Source organism: Sorex araneus, chromosome X (genome assembly GCF_027595985.1).
Source record: "Sorex araneus isolate mSorAra2 chromosome X, mSorAra2.pri, whole genome shotgun sequence".
Lineage (NCBI taxonomy): Eukaryota > Metazoa > Chordata > Mammalia > Eulipotyphla > Soricidae > Sorex > Sorex araneus.
In genome coordinates, this window is record NC_073313.1 from 18,973,282 (window position 1) to 18,990,172 (window position 16,891).

At 51.1% G+C, this 16,891-nt stretch overlaps 1 protein-coding gene across 1 annotated transcript in view; it reads right to left on the reverse strand.

Moving 5' to 3' along the window:
* Positions 1-16,891, reverse strand: part of PHKA2 (phosphorylase kinase regulatory subunit alpha 2) — an 82,008-nt gene that overhangs the window by 43,501 nt on the left and 21,616 nt on the right. Inside the window, exons 3-10 of the mRNA XM_004612221.2 lie at positions 15,039-15,086; positions 13,961-14,129; positions 12,321-12,403; positions 8,616-8,696; positions 6,379-6,477; positions 4,295-4,441; positions 1,598-1,651; positions 890-1,012 (exon numbers count right to left, since the gene is read on the reverse strand). Of these exons, the coding sequence (XP_004612278.1) occupies positions 890-1,012; positions 1,598-1,651; positions 4,295-4,441; positions 6,379-6,477; positions 8,616-8,696; positions 12,321-12,403; positions 13,961-14,129; positions 15,039-15,086 (804 nt within the window). The remainder of the gene's footprint in view (positions 1-889; positions 1,013-1,597; positions 1,652-4,294; positions 4,442-6,378; positions 6,478-8,615; positions 8,697-12,320; positions 12,404-13,960; positions 14,130-15,038; positions 15,087-16,891) is intronic.

Here is a 16,891-nt window from a genome sequence, read left to right on the forward strand (position 1 = left end):
CAGCAGTAATGGGCCTTTTAAAAAGCTCACTCTGGCCGGGCTGTGGGGAGCGGAGGCAGCAGGGAGCAAGGCGGGAGGCTGAGACCCCAGCTCAGAGGTTTCTATTAAACAAGGCATTAGCTAGGAGGGCCCTTAAACCCCAGCTCAAAACAGCCTCCCCTGCCCGCCCCCCGACGGGGTGCTGAGCAAAGCGCCACAGCAACCAGGAGCCTGGCAGTCACACCGCTCCTTGGCGACCCCTGAACCCCATGTCCTGGGACTGTGCATCGTCCATGCCCACCCCCACCCGAGGCAGGGGACCTCTGGGACCCTAGCACACAACCCCAGGACCGCTGGGCCAGTTCTGGGCAGAAGCCTCAAGAAAGAGCATCAGCTTCCGGGGCTGGAGCAATAGCCCAGTGCGGAGGGTGTTTGCCTTGCACGCGGCTGACCGGAGTTCAACCCCCGCCATACCATAGGGTCCCCCGAGCACCACCAGGAGTAATTCCTGAGCGCAAAGCAGGAGTAACCCCTGAGCATCGCTGGGTGTGCCCCCCAAAAGCAAAATAAATAAATAAATAAATAAATAAATAAATAAATAAAGAGCTCCAACTGCGTTCCAGGGGGAAGATGAGCTACATGGAGAGGAACCAAAGTGCTCACCCTGCTGGGCTTGTTCACTTCCGGGATCAACCTGCCAGCCAGGCTGACCAGACAGACCCTAGAAGAAGCAGTTTCCCGCCCCGCTACCTCCCCGCCTGCAGCCTCGCGCTGCCTGCACACCCCAGAGGAAAGGAATGAGATCATCGCTGCCCTCCGCCCTCGGACTGGGGGGAGATCTGTGAGGGAAAAGCCAACAGGGCCCTGAATCCCTGCCGTGAGCCAGCGCAGCGCCGCAGCCCTGCCTCACCTGCACAGCGTTGCCGCTGAAGAGTCCGTCGATGATGAAATAGGTCCAGAACAGAGGCCACTCACACTCAATGTTCTCAAAGAGCTTGAGCTCAGCAGGGTCATAATGCAATCGATTTGGGTCCTGAAATCAAACAGGCAGACCTTCTGGAAAGGTCCAAGTCAGCTGACCCAGTGGGGCTCCCTGGGTCCCCGTGCTTCCCAGCCCGTCTGACTCCGCAGGGCTGGACGATGGGGAGGACCCCGGTTCCGCTAATGGGAGATGTTCTGTTTTGGCGTGGCCCGTAGTCAGAAGAGAAAATCAGAAATTTACACGAGCCTCTCCGGTAGTTTATTACATTACAGCCTTCTATATCTCTAGCAAATAAACAGCAATTTGCTAAGCACAGGGCTTGGCAGACTGCTTTATTGATATCATTATATCAGTCACAGTGGCACAGCAACCCAGGGAGAAGCCTGCGGTTGGTCCTTTAAAAACGCGTGAGCTCCGGGACTGTTTGTCTATAAGCGGTTTCTAACCACCAGCCTGCTGCCCTCTGGATGCTCTCGCTATTCTACTTAGCCTAACTCCAGGCTTGCTGCCTCCAAAATTAAGACGTCCCTTTCCAAGGTCCCAACATGTAATTATAATCAATAGAGGGAGAACACCACAGTGGCAACTTGGCACCAAACAGCTAAGGAATGAGAAGAAACAATATTTAAATACAACCTCTCTTGGGGTTTTATAACCATCACGGAGGAAACGGCAGCATCCATATCGTCCCTAAGAAGATAAAGAAAAATCACTTTCATTTGAGGAAATGAGAGGAAGGGCTTGCCTTTCCATTTTCATTCAAGTCAACCGTCAATCTCCTTTCCTGTGATTTTTTTTTTTTGGGTGGTGGCGGTGGTAGTGGTGGCGGTGGCTGGGCTCGAACTCAGGATTGGCTGCTCTATCTATGCTGCCCCCCTAGGAGTCTTTTGGTAATGAGAAGTGCACCCTGTGCTCCCCTGCTGTCAGTACAGTGCTTTTAAATTTTTATTTATTTATTTATCGAATCACTGTGAGATAGTTACAAGCTTTCATGTTTGGGTTTCCAGTGCACATTCCTCACCACCAATATCCCCGGTAGACCCCCCCCCTTTCCCAACCTCCCCTTGCTTCCATGGCAGACAATATTCCCCATACTCTCTCTCTACTTTGGGGCATTATAGCTTGCAACACAGACACTGAGAGGGCATCATGTTGGGTCCATTATCTACTTTCGGCATGCATCTCCCATCCCAACTGGTTCCTCCACCATCATTTTCTTAGTGATCCCTTCTCTATTCCCTCTGCCTTCTCCCCTCTGCTCATGAAGCAGGCTTCCAGCTATGGGGCAATCCCCCTGGCCCTGGTATCTACTGTCCTTGGGTGTCAGCCTCATGTGATGTTCTTCTATACTCCACAAATGAGTGCAGTCCTTCTGCGCCTGTCCCTCTCTTTCTGACTCATTTCACTTAGCATGATACGCTCCATGTCTATCCATTTATAGGCAAATTTCATGACTTCATCTCTCCTAACAGCTGCAGAGTATTCCATTGTATAGATGTACCAAAGTTTCTTTAACCAGTCATCTGTTCTAGGGCACTTGGGTTGTTTCCAGATTTCAGGTAAATTTTTATTTTTAAGGGGCACAACTGGGGCTACTCAATGTCTAAACCTGGGTCTGTGCTCAGGAGTCACTGAGATCGAACCAGTGTGAGCCAAGTGCAGTCTCTCTCTCTCTCTCTCTCTCTCCCTCTCTCCCTCTCCCTCTCTCTCTCTCTCTCTGTCTCTCTCTCCCTCCCTCCCTCCCTCTCTCTCTCTCTCTCCCTCCCTCCCTCCCTCTCTCTCTCTCTCTCTCTCTCTCTCTCTCTCTCTCTCTCTCTCTCTCTCTCTCTCTCTCTCTCTCTCTCTCTGCTTTTTGGGTCACATCCGGCGATGCTCACGGGTTAAGTCCTGGCTCTATACTCAGGAATTACTCCTGGAGGTGCTCAGGGGACCATATGGGACGTGGGGGATTGAACCCAGGTTGGCCCCATGCAAGGAAAACGCTCTACCCGCTGTGCTATCACTCGGGCCCTCAAGTTGTCTTAAAGTAATAATACCCCGTGTAAACTGAGGGCTTCGTGTGATTGCTGAGAGCGCAGTGTCGCTCTGGCTATTTCGGGCACGGTGCAAAGGGGCCCTTCCACGAGGACAGAGCTGCCCAGGCGAGGCGGAAGCTGGGCGCACTGCTTCTCCCGAAGGACAGTCTGCAGTCCGAGGCGGCTGCCGGGGCGGGGTGGGAGGTGGGTGGTTCCTCCGTGCCCAGAAAGGGGAGTCTTGCCAGCACTCTCTCCTGCCTCCATGACCCCAGGATGGCAGCACTGGCCGTCGGCTTGAGGGACAGAAGGAGGGGGAGCGGGGGCGTTCTTGTGCTGACCATTTCCAGGGCTCGGCACGCCCCCTTGTGGCCACGTCTAGATTGTTCTGGAAGCTGCTCCTGTTAAACACGTCACTCCCTGCCTACTTCCAAGACCCCGTGGTCCTCTTTTGCCACTGAAGGCAACAGGAGACAGCCCCCTTCTTTGGGGGATATCAGTGAAGATCCTTTAAACCCTTTTTCCAAGGTGGCATTTTTCACTGAGTCTATGTAGGATCACCAATATGCAGATTTTGGCCCACGAAGCTTTGGCAATTTTACTGCTAATGCCAGTTGGCTGGAGGATTAAAATAACATTATTTTCAGTTCGGTGGAATGGCAGAGTTACTGCATTTTACCTCAGCGCAGGGATGCCCTTAAGCTCAACTGAATCTTGAAATTTCCAAGTTCCCTGAAGTGGTGTGTAAAGTTTGAGAACATTGGGACAAGGATAGTTTTTTTAGGTACGAACTCGAAGCTTTTTTTTTTTTTCTTTTTGGATCACACCCGGCGTTGCACAGGGGTTACTCCTGGCTCATGCACTCAGGAATTACTACTGACGGTGCTCAGGGGACCATATGGGATGCTGGGAATCGAACCCGGGTCAGCCGCGTGCAAGGCAAACGCCCTACCCGCTGTGCTATTGCTCCAGCCCCATGAACTCAAAGCTTTTAAAGGATTCTCAAAGGACTGTGTCTGTGATCTCTCAGGAGTTAAAAAGCTTGGGCAATGGTAGTGGTACCAAGTGAGGTTCATAGGGGAGGTTTTGGCTTTGGGGTCAAAGTTTACTCCTCAGAAGAGAATGAAGTCCTTGGATCCTTTTGAGGCTATATCCTTGCTGTGGCCTCTGCTTTGGACACCTCCCTCTGGGAGGCCACTGAGATTGAGACCAGCCCAGTCGCCAATATCATGGAGAGCCCAGACATCGGAGAGCTGCTCCATGCCATATGGTTGACGTGGCGCTGAAGGCAGAGTGGTGCCAGGGGTGGCCACTAGCTTACCTGAAGCTTGGAAATAATCTCATTTTTGGTCACATTCACGAGGTTTATATCTTCTACAGCAAAGGCAGGGAAGGAGATAATGGAAAGCAGCCCTGAGTCGATCTCTTTGGACGTGGACGCTCTGGGTAACATGGAGAACAGAATTGACTGAAAAACAGAGAGGCAGCTCTGAGCAGGGAAACCCTAAGAGAAACGGCATCCTGAGAGCACGGATGACCTTAGTGCCCAGCATCTGCCCATTTCGAGTGGAGACTGGGCCTACCATAGGGCCCATGGGCTATGTCGCCTACCCAGCCAAAGCCAGAGACTGCTGTCCCTTGCCGGGGGGCGGGGGGTTGTCGGAGAGCGCAGAAAGCAGCCTTTAGCTGACTCCGTGCAGCACTTGAGGAGAGAAACCACTAAGCCACCTGCTCGGGAGCTCTCCAGGCAAGATGGAAACTGGGGACACTGATGGACACTGATGGTGGGGGGGCAGTGGAGGATTTGGTGCTGGAACACGGTAAGCCTGAAACCCAAACATAAATACCTTAAATAACTCAGGGTGACTAAATAAAAAAAAATTTAATAGAAGTAGTGTAGGTTGCAGAGAATGGGTGACTTAATGGCACTAAGAGCTCAATATAAGGTGGCTGGACCGGCCGCTGTAAACTGAAGGGGGCTGAGAGTATAGGGGAAAGTTCCGGAAGGGCAGGGTAGGGAAAGAACATGCACAGACACGAGGACACAGCCCTGCCACATCCACTTCTCAAATCTTCCTTCGGAAGAGGGAATTCAGGTAATGAGCAATTCACACGCTTGAAGTCAGCGTCTGAGAACAGGGATGTGAGGCCCAAAACATGCAGCCCGAAGCGGAAACGACGCTTCTCAGCCAGGTCCTTCCTGGCCGTCCGCTCCCACAATAACCAGCAGAGCAGGTCTTCAAGCCCGTCCCGTGGACCCGGCTGATCCACAGTCACAGAAAGGCTGAAAACCACAGGTGTAAGCAGCTGTTCTACCTGCTCACTGCTCTACCTGGTCTGCAGGCTGGTGCGCAGGGCAGGCTGTGCTTCACAGGTGTAAAAGGGCCGAAGCGTACCGCGCCAGCCTATACGTTCGCTAAAATGCAACCAGCTTGAGTCTGTGTAACCCCACCCTGCTTACTCTCCACTGAGGACTGGCTCAGGAGCTGGAGGGTAGAATGACAATAAGGGGTGGGTGGGGTGGGATTCTTCAGCTTCGGGATAAACCTTCCTTTTCTGCAGTGACTGACCGGCCCACTCCAAGCCAGCTCCTATTCTCCACCGCCCAAGTGCCCTCTTTACTAGCTGCTCCAGCCCCCCCAGACTGTCACAGCACCTGGCACACCATGGGTCTCGCTAAACAAGGCTTGGTTGACTGACGTGCTGTCTACTTAACGAAACCTTCCGGTCCACATGAAATAATTCCTTTCGCCGAGGCCATTTCCCCCAATCTGCAATTTCCCCCGACTTCATCTCCCCTCTACTCTCTAATTCTGCCCCTGCCTCCAGCCCAACTAGTGCTTGTCATTCAGTTTGGGGGCATCACAAAAAGCAAGCAAGCAAGCAAGTGGAGACCCTCAATGTGCTAAAAGACTACCCAACCCTGCTCTGCAAAACAAGTTTGCCTTGACGGCTGGCCTCGTGTGGCCAACGCCATAGTGTATTTTTTCCCTTTTTGGGTCACACCCAGCGATGCTCAGATGTTACTCCTAGCTCTGCACTCAGGAATTACTCCTGGGGGTGCTCTGGAGACCATACGGATGCCGGGGATTGAACTTGGGTCGGCCGCACGCAAGCAAACGCCCTATTCGTTGTCCTATCACTCTGGCCCAACTATAGTGTGTTTTAAGGAGCATCATGCTCTCTCTCTCTCTCTCTCTCTCTCTCTCTCACACACACACACACACACACACACACACACACACACACTGATTTGACTTGCTCTGATCCTTAAGGCCTCCTGGTGTGGGCTGAAGGGCAAGGTCTCATATGCTCATTTTGCCAAGGAGGACCAAGGAGGACCAAGCTACAAAGGACTGTAGGGCGGGTCCCAGGACTCTCTGGGGCTCTCAAGGTAAGGGGTACCTGGCAGTGTTCAACCTCGTCTGGCAGGACGTGGATCACTGACTTGTGGGCGCCATGGGCTCCAAAGAGATCCAGCTCATCGATCGCCTCGAGTGCTGCCTACAAACACACAGAAGAGTTACTTTTGCTGTCCAGTGAACGTCCACTCCCCTATCTCCTACTCCTTTCACATTAAGTCATCAAGCATGCAGGCTTGGCCAAAAGCAATGAAGCACATTGCCAGTGGATGACAACTCGCCTCTATGTTGCTACTCCTGGTGAGAAGAAGTAGCAAAAAGGAAACAGAAAAACATTTGTCCAAATCATATGACTGTTCTACCAAAAAAAATCTAACAAATTGAACAAGTTCCTAACATGTATATGGGGGATAGATACACACGTTATGAACTAATGCTCATGGTCCAGTCTCTTTCACCTATTAAGTTAAAAAAAAGTTTTAATGAATCACCGTGAGATTTGTTAAATCTGCAAACTCTCGTGCTTACGTTTCAGTCATACAATGTTCGAGTTCCCATCCCTCCACCAGTGCCCATTCTCCACCACCATTGATCCCAGTATCCCTCCCACCACCCCCATCCCATCCCACCACCCCACCCCGCTTCTGTGGCAGGGCATTCCCTTTTGTTCTCTCTCTCCTTTTGGATGTGGTGGTTTGCACTAGAGGTATTGAGTGGTCATCATTCAGTCTATAGTCTACTTTAAGCATGCATCTTCCATCCCAAGCAGGCTCTCCAAGCACCCTTTACTTGGTGGTCCCTTCTATATCTGAGCTGCCTTTTTCCCCAGCATGTGAGGCCATCTTCCAAGCTGTGGAGTAATCCTCCTGGTACATATCTCTACTATTCTTGTAAGTCTCACATTCTGTTACTTTATATTCCACAAATGAGTGCAATCTTTCTATGTCTGTCCCTCTCTTTCTGACTCATCTCACTTAACATGATACCCTCCATGTTGATCCACTTATATGCAAATTTCATGACTTCATCCTTTCTAACAGCTGCATAGTATTCCATTGTGTAGATGTACCAAAGTTTCTGTAACCAGTCATCTGTTCTCGGGCACTTGGGTTTTTTTCCAGATTCTGGCTATTGTAAACAGACATCACTGATCTTCTAAGCCTAGCATATCTGTCACTGATGGAACTGTTGGGCCAGGAAGATTTCTCAATGGGCCAGAGCACATGCATTGCATGGGGGAGCTCCAGAGTCAATCCAGCACCACCTGGTCCCCCAAACACAACTGGGAGTGGTCTCCAAGCACTGTGCCAGGCATAGCGCATGAGCACTGTTGGGTGTGGTTCCCAAGCAAAACCAAAATTAATTCTTTTAATATGAGGACATATGCCCTATGCCAGTAAACCTTAACAGAAAATATTTATTTCTGCATTAAAATTCCTAGCTCTAGAGTCTTGACACTGTCTGAAAATACACTTCAGTCTTGAGCAGGAGGGCAGAAGGATAAAACGGAGGCAAAAGATGTAACTGGTGGTGGCAGACTGAGTCTGCCCTGTGGGCCATGTCTTATATGAGCTGATGAAGTTTTCTAAGGGCTCTGGGTTCCGTTATGTTTCATCAGGAGTCGAGCTCATCCACCTGACTTGGCCCTCAGACCGCCAGAGACTCCTCAACTCTCTGAACTCCAGCCAACCAAACTTGAAAATCGAGTTGTGATTTTCAACTGGAAATCACAAAGAAATCAGAGGAGTCAGCATCAGAGGACCTGTGGGAAAAGGCCTCTAGCTCTTTTACACGACTGCTCTGCCATCCCCGACAAATTGTTGGACTTCTGATTGAAGTTCTCCTGAGATAAATGTTCCCGTATCCCCATTCCTGCCCATATTTTTCAACTTGGCCCACTTCACTTATCAGTGCTGTGTGACTTTGAACTTGTGCCCTTTCAAGTGGTACCACCTTTCAGCTGTCTTTGTGACCTGGGGGGGGGAAAGACTGGGGTTGGGGGTCCCTGCTCTAGCTTCTTAAACAAATGCACAAGTTTTGGCCAAGACAACAATGCATAATAAGGGCACAGCACCCTTACTTCCAGGCAGATTTCCATTTAAGGGACTTACTTTCCTCGCCTATTGTACTCTGCTAGATTACTGTAACACTGGAATTTCAGGCTTGCCCTTGGCTTTGGAAATCTGTGCTAATCAGATTAAATCCACACCCCCAAATGGTGAAATCCAAACCAAAGCAGTAAAGACACAAAAGGAATAAAAATCCAAAGGGGCCCATCACCTTGGCCATTCCAACAGAGCTCGCATTCAATTCGGGGATGCCTTGATTCGTCTTATCGCCACGTTCCCACATTCCGTAGTCCTGGGGGAGAGAAAGGGAGAAGTCAGAGCAGAAGGGGGAAAAAAGGCCCCTGAGAAGTGCCATGGAAAATGGTTCCTTTATGTTAACACAGGCAGCGTGAAACACAAATAAGTTATCTGGAAGGCCACCAGCCTCACTGCTTGACAGAGCCAGTCTGCCTTCTTCCTTGACTCAGGTTCACCCAACCTCAGAGCAGACGTTTGAAAGTAAATGTTCAAAAAGGACGGAACTACATGCAAAAATGCTCTCAAGGGGGCCAGAGATGGTACAATTGATAGGGTATTAATTAGCCTTGTACGTGGCCAACCCAGCATCCCATTATGGTCCTCTAAGCACCACGGGGAGTGAAACCTGAGTGCCAAGCCAGGAGTAAGCCCTAAGCACCACTGGGTATGACTCAAAAGCCAAAAAAAAAAATAAAATAAAACCCCCAAAACAAAACAAAAAAACCCCAAAAAGTCCACAAATAAAAACACTCTCAACTGCTTTATTCCTAAAAGTCACTAGTGTATTAGACATCCTTGCAGAGAACAAAATAGTGTGTTTGGGACCAGAGAGATAGTACAGCAGTACTTCTAATACATCTAGATAGTGCAGATAGTACATCGTCTTGACCATGGCTGATCCAGGTTGGACCTCCGGCATCCCATACGGTCCCGCAAGCACTGCCAGGAGTGATTCCTGAGAGCAGAACCAGCAGGAACCCCTGAGCACCACTGGGTGTGCCCCCAAAACTTAAAAAAATAGTGCATTTATCTTCTAGTCAAATAAAATGCTGCTCTTCTACTTAGCTGAGCCCTTTGAACTGACATTAAATTAGAAAGTGGAATAAAGAAACTAACAAATGGGCTAGGACTAGCTGAAGCCAACCAAACCATTTAAGATCACTTCATACCCCTCTAGCATTACCACTCAGGGAAAAAATGCTCAGCAAGTAATGAGAGCCAATGTTAAACCCGAGGTGGCGAACACTGTGTATCCCTGTTTTTCCCTTCAGCTCAGAACACTCAGTCCACACAGAGAACATTATCCACACACACAGAATTCCTGTAATTCCGCTTTTCCTTTCAGAAACCCAAGCACCACTTTGCAAGACTGCTCTGCAAGTTATTGGACGATCACAAGCCAAATAGATTGAGATCAATGTCAGAATTGTGACTTTCATATGTCTCATCTCTAAAGATGAACATTTCCAAAGGGTGAGAACCTAGGCCTCCTCCACCAGCTCCCACCGTTGGCGGTGGGACCCTGTCTCCAGAACACGTCACAGCCGGGCTTTTCCTCCTCCAATCCATCACCACTCCGACCTGAAGCTAAGTGCTCAGCACCCTTAGCCCCCCTAAGAGTCTAAAATGACAAACTTCTATTCCTTAGAGCCACAGCAGTTGTGAACCTTCACAGAAATGAATGTGTGGGCCATTTTTTTTTTCTTTTTGGGTCACACCTGGCGATGCACAGGGGTTACTCCTGGTTCATGCACTCAGGAATTACCCTTGGCGGTGCAGAGGGGACCCTATGGGATGCTGGGAATCGAACATGGGTCGTCCGCAGGGAAGGCAAATGCCCTACTCACTGTGCTATCACTCCAGCCCCATGTGTGGGCCATTTTGAAATAAATTTCATCACAACTGATGATTGGTAGACGGTTGATATGTTTATCTATTTTCTATACCTGCTGGTGTCTATAAAAAGTTTCTTGGGTAGGGGCTGGAGCAATAGCACAGCGGGTAGGGCGTTTGCCTTGCACGCAGCCGACCCAGGTTCGATTCCCAGAATCCCATACGGTCTCCCAAGCACTGCCAGGAGTAATTCCTGAGTGCAGAGTCAGAAGTAACCTCTGTGCATTGCTGGATGTGATCGAAAAAGCAAAATAAAAAGTTTCTTGGGTAAAAGGGACAGAGGAAGAAGCAAAGGAACAGGGAGCCCAGGTGGTGTCAATTCTCGGGCTGACCATCCTCCAAGGCCTGGTGGCCTCCTTGTACCCCCATGGGCTCACTGTATTCTATATTGTTCTCTGGGACCCAAATTTCACCATAGCCCTCCTCCCTTGACTCTGTGTGCCCTGACCGTAAGCACACCCCGACATCCGCACAGACCCTGTGGCCTGTCTCTAACTGTAAGGCCACTCAGATCTCCCGAATGCCCTTCACCCTCCTGCTTCTCTAAGCTCTATGGTGCTCCAAGGTACAACTCAAGCTCCACCCTTTCCACAAGACTTAAGGGGGCTGCAGAGATAGTACAGGGGCTAGGGCACTTGCCGTGCATGCAGCTGACCCTGATTTCATCCCTAGCACCACACATGGTCACCTGCGCACTGACAGAGCTGGTCCCTGCGCAATGCTCGGACTGGCACCCAAACTACCCCAACGATAGCAAGACTTTCCATTTCCATAGAGCGGAGTTGGTCAAGTTGGGCACTTGCTCATTTCGAGAAGATCCTTCTGGGTCGTGGGCCAGTCCAGTGCACTGTTGGATGGGCAGCAGCATGCCAGGCCTCCCTAGGTGCCAGTTAGCGCCCATCCCCTGCAGACACCACCCACAGCCCCGGGAACGGGGAGAGAATCCCTGGTACTCCCACTGGGAATCAATTGCTGCTCACCACTTCCGTGTGTCATCAAGTATGTTTGGGATCCAGCCGCGCTGCACGTGCTTTGCTGGCACTGCAAAGCCACAAACATTCACTCCCTGGCCCAGGACAGCAGCTCAGTGACCCTGGCTTTGGACCTCAGTGGTTTCTTTCTCAAGGCAAATATTGCTTTTCCTTCTTACTCTGACAACAAGCCTTGTAGTTCCCTGGTTCTTTTGGGACAGGGGGCCGCCCCAACAGTGGCTGGAGAAACTGGGTGTTTCAGCCCTTTATCCCTCACACTCCTGGCCCACAGCAGGGCTCTAAACTGGCTGGATGCCTGGCTCAGACCTCCTCCATCTGCGGGCCTCCGGGGTCTTATTTATAAACAAACATAATGCCCAGGAGATTCTCAAGGGCTGAGTGCCGGCTTCACAGGGAGGAGCCCGGGTTTGAGCCCAGCACGGCCTGGTTCCCCAAGCATCAAGCTAGGAGCAGTGCCTGAGCACCCGTGGGTGTAACCTGAAGCACCATAACATAAAAAAATAAAACTAAATACCGAAGTAAGCATAGAAGGGCTGGGTGTAGCTCAGTGGTAGAGTGCTTATCAGGTACGTGGGAGGCCCTGGCTTCAATGCCCGTCACCACCAAAAGCACCAACCAAAAGAAGAATGAAAAACTCCTCGTCATTACAAAGTCACCTGCATCCCAGCTTGTGGGGTATGGCGATTTTCTTCTTTTAGTTTATGGCATTTTCTCTCCCTCCCTCCTTCACTCCTTTTCGCTCTCTCTCTCTCTCCCTCTCTCTCTCGTTTCCTCTCTCATATTTCCTACATAAAACTCTTCATTTCAGAAAACTAAACTTTAAATATTCAAACAAAGCATGAAGTTTAGTCCCCTAAACAAAAACTCTCCAACTACCTATGCCCCAAGATAAGAACACACTCGGCATTCAGAGATGCCGAATAATCTTCCACTCAGCCCCTAACAGCCTGGCCCTCCACAAACTATGGTTTTGTGCTTTGACAACTGGAAAGATGAGCGGCGTTGGTACTTACAGCAACTTTATATGCGGCTTCTATGTAAAAGACAAGATTCTGTATGAAAGCCACCTCATCGAGGGTGAAAATTATCCGTAAACCTAATAAGGAGAAGCAAACCATGTAGTTTGTGAAGTTACATGGAAGAGCCAAGTACTAATTACAAATACCACACTGGGTCAGAAATTCTTTCACACCCATTTTAGTTTTCTTATACAGCCATAAAAAATCTGAAGGTAAATTCCATGAGTGCGAATAGGAGTGAAGAAAGGGAGGATTGGAGGGAGGGGCAGGAGAGAAGGGAGGGATGAAGAGGGAGGAGGGAAGGAAGGGGAGGAAGGAATAAAAGGAATTATTAAATCAGATATAACCACTGATAAAGTCAATAAACGTATATTGATGGAGAATTTTATATTTATATATATATAACATGACCTTTAATCTTTCGTTTTGTTTTAGGGGTACCCCCGGCAGTGCTCAGGGTTCATGCCTGACTCTATACTCAGAGATCACAACTGACTGGCTCAGGGGACCAGGGGACCATAAGTGGTACCTGAGATCGAATATGGGGCAGCCACATCCAAGGCCTTACCTGCTACACCATCGCTCCTGCTTGACCTTAACTTTTTTTTAAAGCACACAGGAACCAAAAAGCCCCAGAGCACATCCTCCAAATAAAAAACTGGCAGTAGGATATTTTTCTCCCTGTACTTGATTGGTTTTATCCTCCAAAAGATCCACAGTGAGCTCATTTAACCTTTGTAACCAAAAAATCGTTTACAATAAAGAGCCTGGTTCAGTCACAGAGAGATGCTCTGAGCGACGTCTGCCCTCTTTAGGGCTCCACAGTTGCAGTCAGAAACATGTGCGGAGCCTCTTTCAGGAGCGCTGGGGAGCTGGAGTGGGGACAAGAGCTCTGAGACACAGAGTGCAGTGACCTAAGCCCCTGGGGAACGTCGCAGCCAGCTCAGTGGAGGGCGAGGTCACTTGGCAGAGACTGCCCAGTGCATGGAGGCCTGGTGTCCAGGCTGCCACAGGAATGGCATGAGCCCCGGTGGGTCTCAACAAGGATGCTCCAGACTGCTGGGGTCTGCTGGACTACCACCAAGGTCCAAGGACTGGGGTACAGGGGAGGGAGGGCAGATGAGATAAGAACGTAAGGAACTATGGTTGGAGCAGTAGACAGCAGGGAGGACATAGGCCTTGCATGCTGTCAACCCAGGTTGGATCCTGGCAGCCCATATGGTCCTCGGCACCGCAGGTGTAAGCTCTGAGCATCACCTGGTGTGGCCAAGAGAAAAAATGAAAAGAGGGTGCTGATCCGGGAGAAGAGAAGAAGAGGCAGCAATGCGCTGTTGCTACTGGAACTGCTGAGGTGTAGATTGGTGGTCTTCAACCACTGGTGTGTAGACCATGGCCGGTCCACAGGTGCAGAGAGGTTGAAAAGCACCCGTCTACTGCCTTGGTTTTATCCGCTACCTAGTGGCCCTGTACATTAGACACATCTCAGTGTGCTGGTGTCAAAAAGTTGAAGAACAGTAACGGAGCTGCGACAGTGACAGCAGGGAAGCTTTGTCATGCAGAGATGCTCAGGAAGCCCCTGCCAAAGAGCATGATGGAAGGAAGCGGCTGGCCGCTGTCACAGGGCCCCGGCTCACCAGAAGCTGTCATCTGGGCCAAGAACAGGAGGAAGAGGGAGGTGGCATCCACCTGGAGGTGGCCCCACTGGTCGTCGCCCACCACGGTGCTGCAGGTGGCAGTGTTGTACTTGGCGTGCAGGCTGTCCTTGGTACTCTGCGTGTACTTGAACTTCTCCACTTTCTCCACCTGCGGGAAGGAGGGTGAGCACGCGCGCCAGGTAGGCTCCGCTCCAGGCTAAGCGGTTCGCGGAGGGCACGGCCCGGGTCTGCCCTGCGGGCTCTGGGAGTGGACAATGAACTGCAGTGCATGTTGGGGTGCGGGGGTATCTGCCCCCATCACAGAAATTCCAGTGGGATCCCAGCCCAGTGGGGTGTTAGCAAGTTACCTGGAGCCCGAGATCAGCCCAAAGGGTCCCCAAGAATGATAGTAAATAGGCATTCAGAGAGAGAGGAGGGAGGGAAGGAGGAAAGGGGGGTGGGGAGACCTGTTTAAATGCCAACTTCTTGGTGTCCCTCATGTTGAAAAGAGCGAGTCTGTTTATTTCACTGGGGCCTCCCTAACAGTGCTCCGGGAGCCCTGGGGACCCCTCCTGGCCATTCTAGGAGGATTCCATGCTGCTCCGCTCAGGCCCTGCAGGGTTGGGGATTGCCTGAGGCACCCTGTTGCTGCCCAGAAGCCTCCCTGGCTGCACCCAGAGCACTGCGAGTGAGCAGAGCTCAGTGGCACGCAGGCACGCACCACATCAGGCGCACCCGTGTCCTTCGACACTGTGCTTCTAGAGAACTGACTGAGGAGCCTTGTTAGAAAGCGAAAGTAGGCAGAATAGTCTCTGGTGTTCTTTAGAGTGTGTGTGTGTGGGGGGCACACCCCGCAGTGCTCGGGCTTGTTCCTGGCTCTGATCACTCCTGGACTGTACGGGGTGCCTGGGATCCAACCCAGGGCAGCTGCATGCAAGCAAGTTGCCCTACCCGCCATTGCTATTGCTCTGCGCCCCCCACTTCCCCGTTCCTCTTCCTTTTGAGACGAAGACGCCCCAAAGCTGGCCCCGTGGGAGTGTCGTGAAAGTGTGGCCGCCTCCGGGCCGTTCGCACCTACCTGCCGCATCATGCACTGCAGGAGTCCGCGCATGAGCTTCACCACGTTCTGCGGAAACAAAGCGTGATCAGCAGCAGGGCCGGCTGCCCTGCCACGCTCGCCACCGCCTCTCTCCGGTCTGCACCGGCACAGACCCGCCACCTGCCACTCCTCCGGGCCGCCAGTCTGGAGAAAGAACTCTCAACCCGATGAGTAACCTCAAACGAAGCTGCAGGAGCAGATGGCATCGCCCGACTCCTCCAATTTTTCGAAGCCTGTCACTGCTCCTGATAACTTATTTGCGTTCTTTACTGGCTGAGTGGAGTGCCTCGTGCCTGCCCAAAAGGCAGGGTGGGGCTGGAGCCATAGCACAGCGGGTAGGGCGTTTGCCTTGCACGCGGCTGACCTGGGTTCGATTCCCAGCATCCCATATGGTCCCCTGAGCACTGCTAGGAGTGATTCCTGAGTGCAGAGCCAGGAGTAACCCCTGAGCATTGCCGGGTGTGACCCAAAAAGAGAAAAAAGAAAAAAAAAGTCAGAGTCCCGGGCCAAGGGTGTGGTGTAACTGGGGGGTCGGCCCTTGCATGTGGCTTTGATCCCCAGTGCCACCAAAAAATAAAATAAAAATCAGGATGCCTTTGTGAAAATGGCAATTTGTGACACTGTTACTGGACCTAATAAAGTTCTTATTAACTGTAAGAAGTTGCCAAAGTATCTTTCGGTTGTTGCTGCAGTCCTGGGAATCAAACCCAGGGCCCCACACATGCGAGGCACGCGCTCTACTCTGGAGCTACATCTCTGGCACCACACAGCTTCTGCAGCCAATGCCTGCAGCTAGGACTACCGTGACAAATCGCAAGAACACTGCTCTAGCTGCCAGGCGCAGCACAGATTACGACATGCCACAAAGGAGGCAGCTGGGCTGAGAGTTGCAAAGGGGCTGCCCAGTGTCCTGACTGGCTCTGAGTCCGAACTCTGTCTGGTGAAGACAAAGGCACTTTGGTGGGAGGTGTGGTGTGGTCACATGCATTTGACAAAGCAAGAGAACCTGTACTTCTACAACATGGACAGTCATGTAAGCAGAAGTGCATGTACATGCATGTGCATGCACACGTGTGCGTATACATACACACACAATGCTACCTTTCACTTCCTCCATAATCCAGGCCCACTGAAAACCTGGTCTCAGTGTGACCTCTCATAAACACTGAAAAATTACTTTCTGTGCCACTAAGAAATGAGTCACTCTGTAAGTCAAAGTAAAAAAGAGATGGTGTGGGGGCTGGAGCGATAGCACAGCGGGTAGGGCATTTGCCTTCCATTCGGCCAACCCGGGTTCGATCCCCGGCATCCCATATGGTCTCCCCAGCACCGCCAGGAGTAATTCCTGAGTGCAGAGCCAGGAGTAACCCCTGAGCATTGCTGGGTGTGACCCAAAAAGCAAAAAAAAAAAAATAAGAGATGGTGTGTGTGTGTGGCAGGGGCGGGGCTTTATTTTGATTCTGTCTTAATCTTAAAGGATCATTCAATACTTTCTACATATATTTGATTTATGTCATTTTATTTGGTTCCTAAGTGCTTGGGGGCCCATGGGGTGCTGGGATTTGACTTCAGGTCACCACAGGTGCTAAGTCACAAAGCTAGCTCCTTGGCTCGTCTCCCTCCCTCCCTCCCTCCCTCCCTTCCTTCCTTTCTGGCCACACCCAGTGGTGCTCAGTGCTAGCTCCTGCTCTTTGCTCAAGGGTCACTCCTTAAAGGGCTCAGGGAGTACGGGTTGGGGGGTGGCCGCAAGGACCAAACCCAGTACCCTCCTACCCTCTGTATATGGCTCCAGCCTTCTCCGTTTTCAGAAACCGCCCATTCCTGCCTTACCT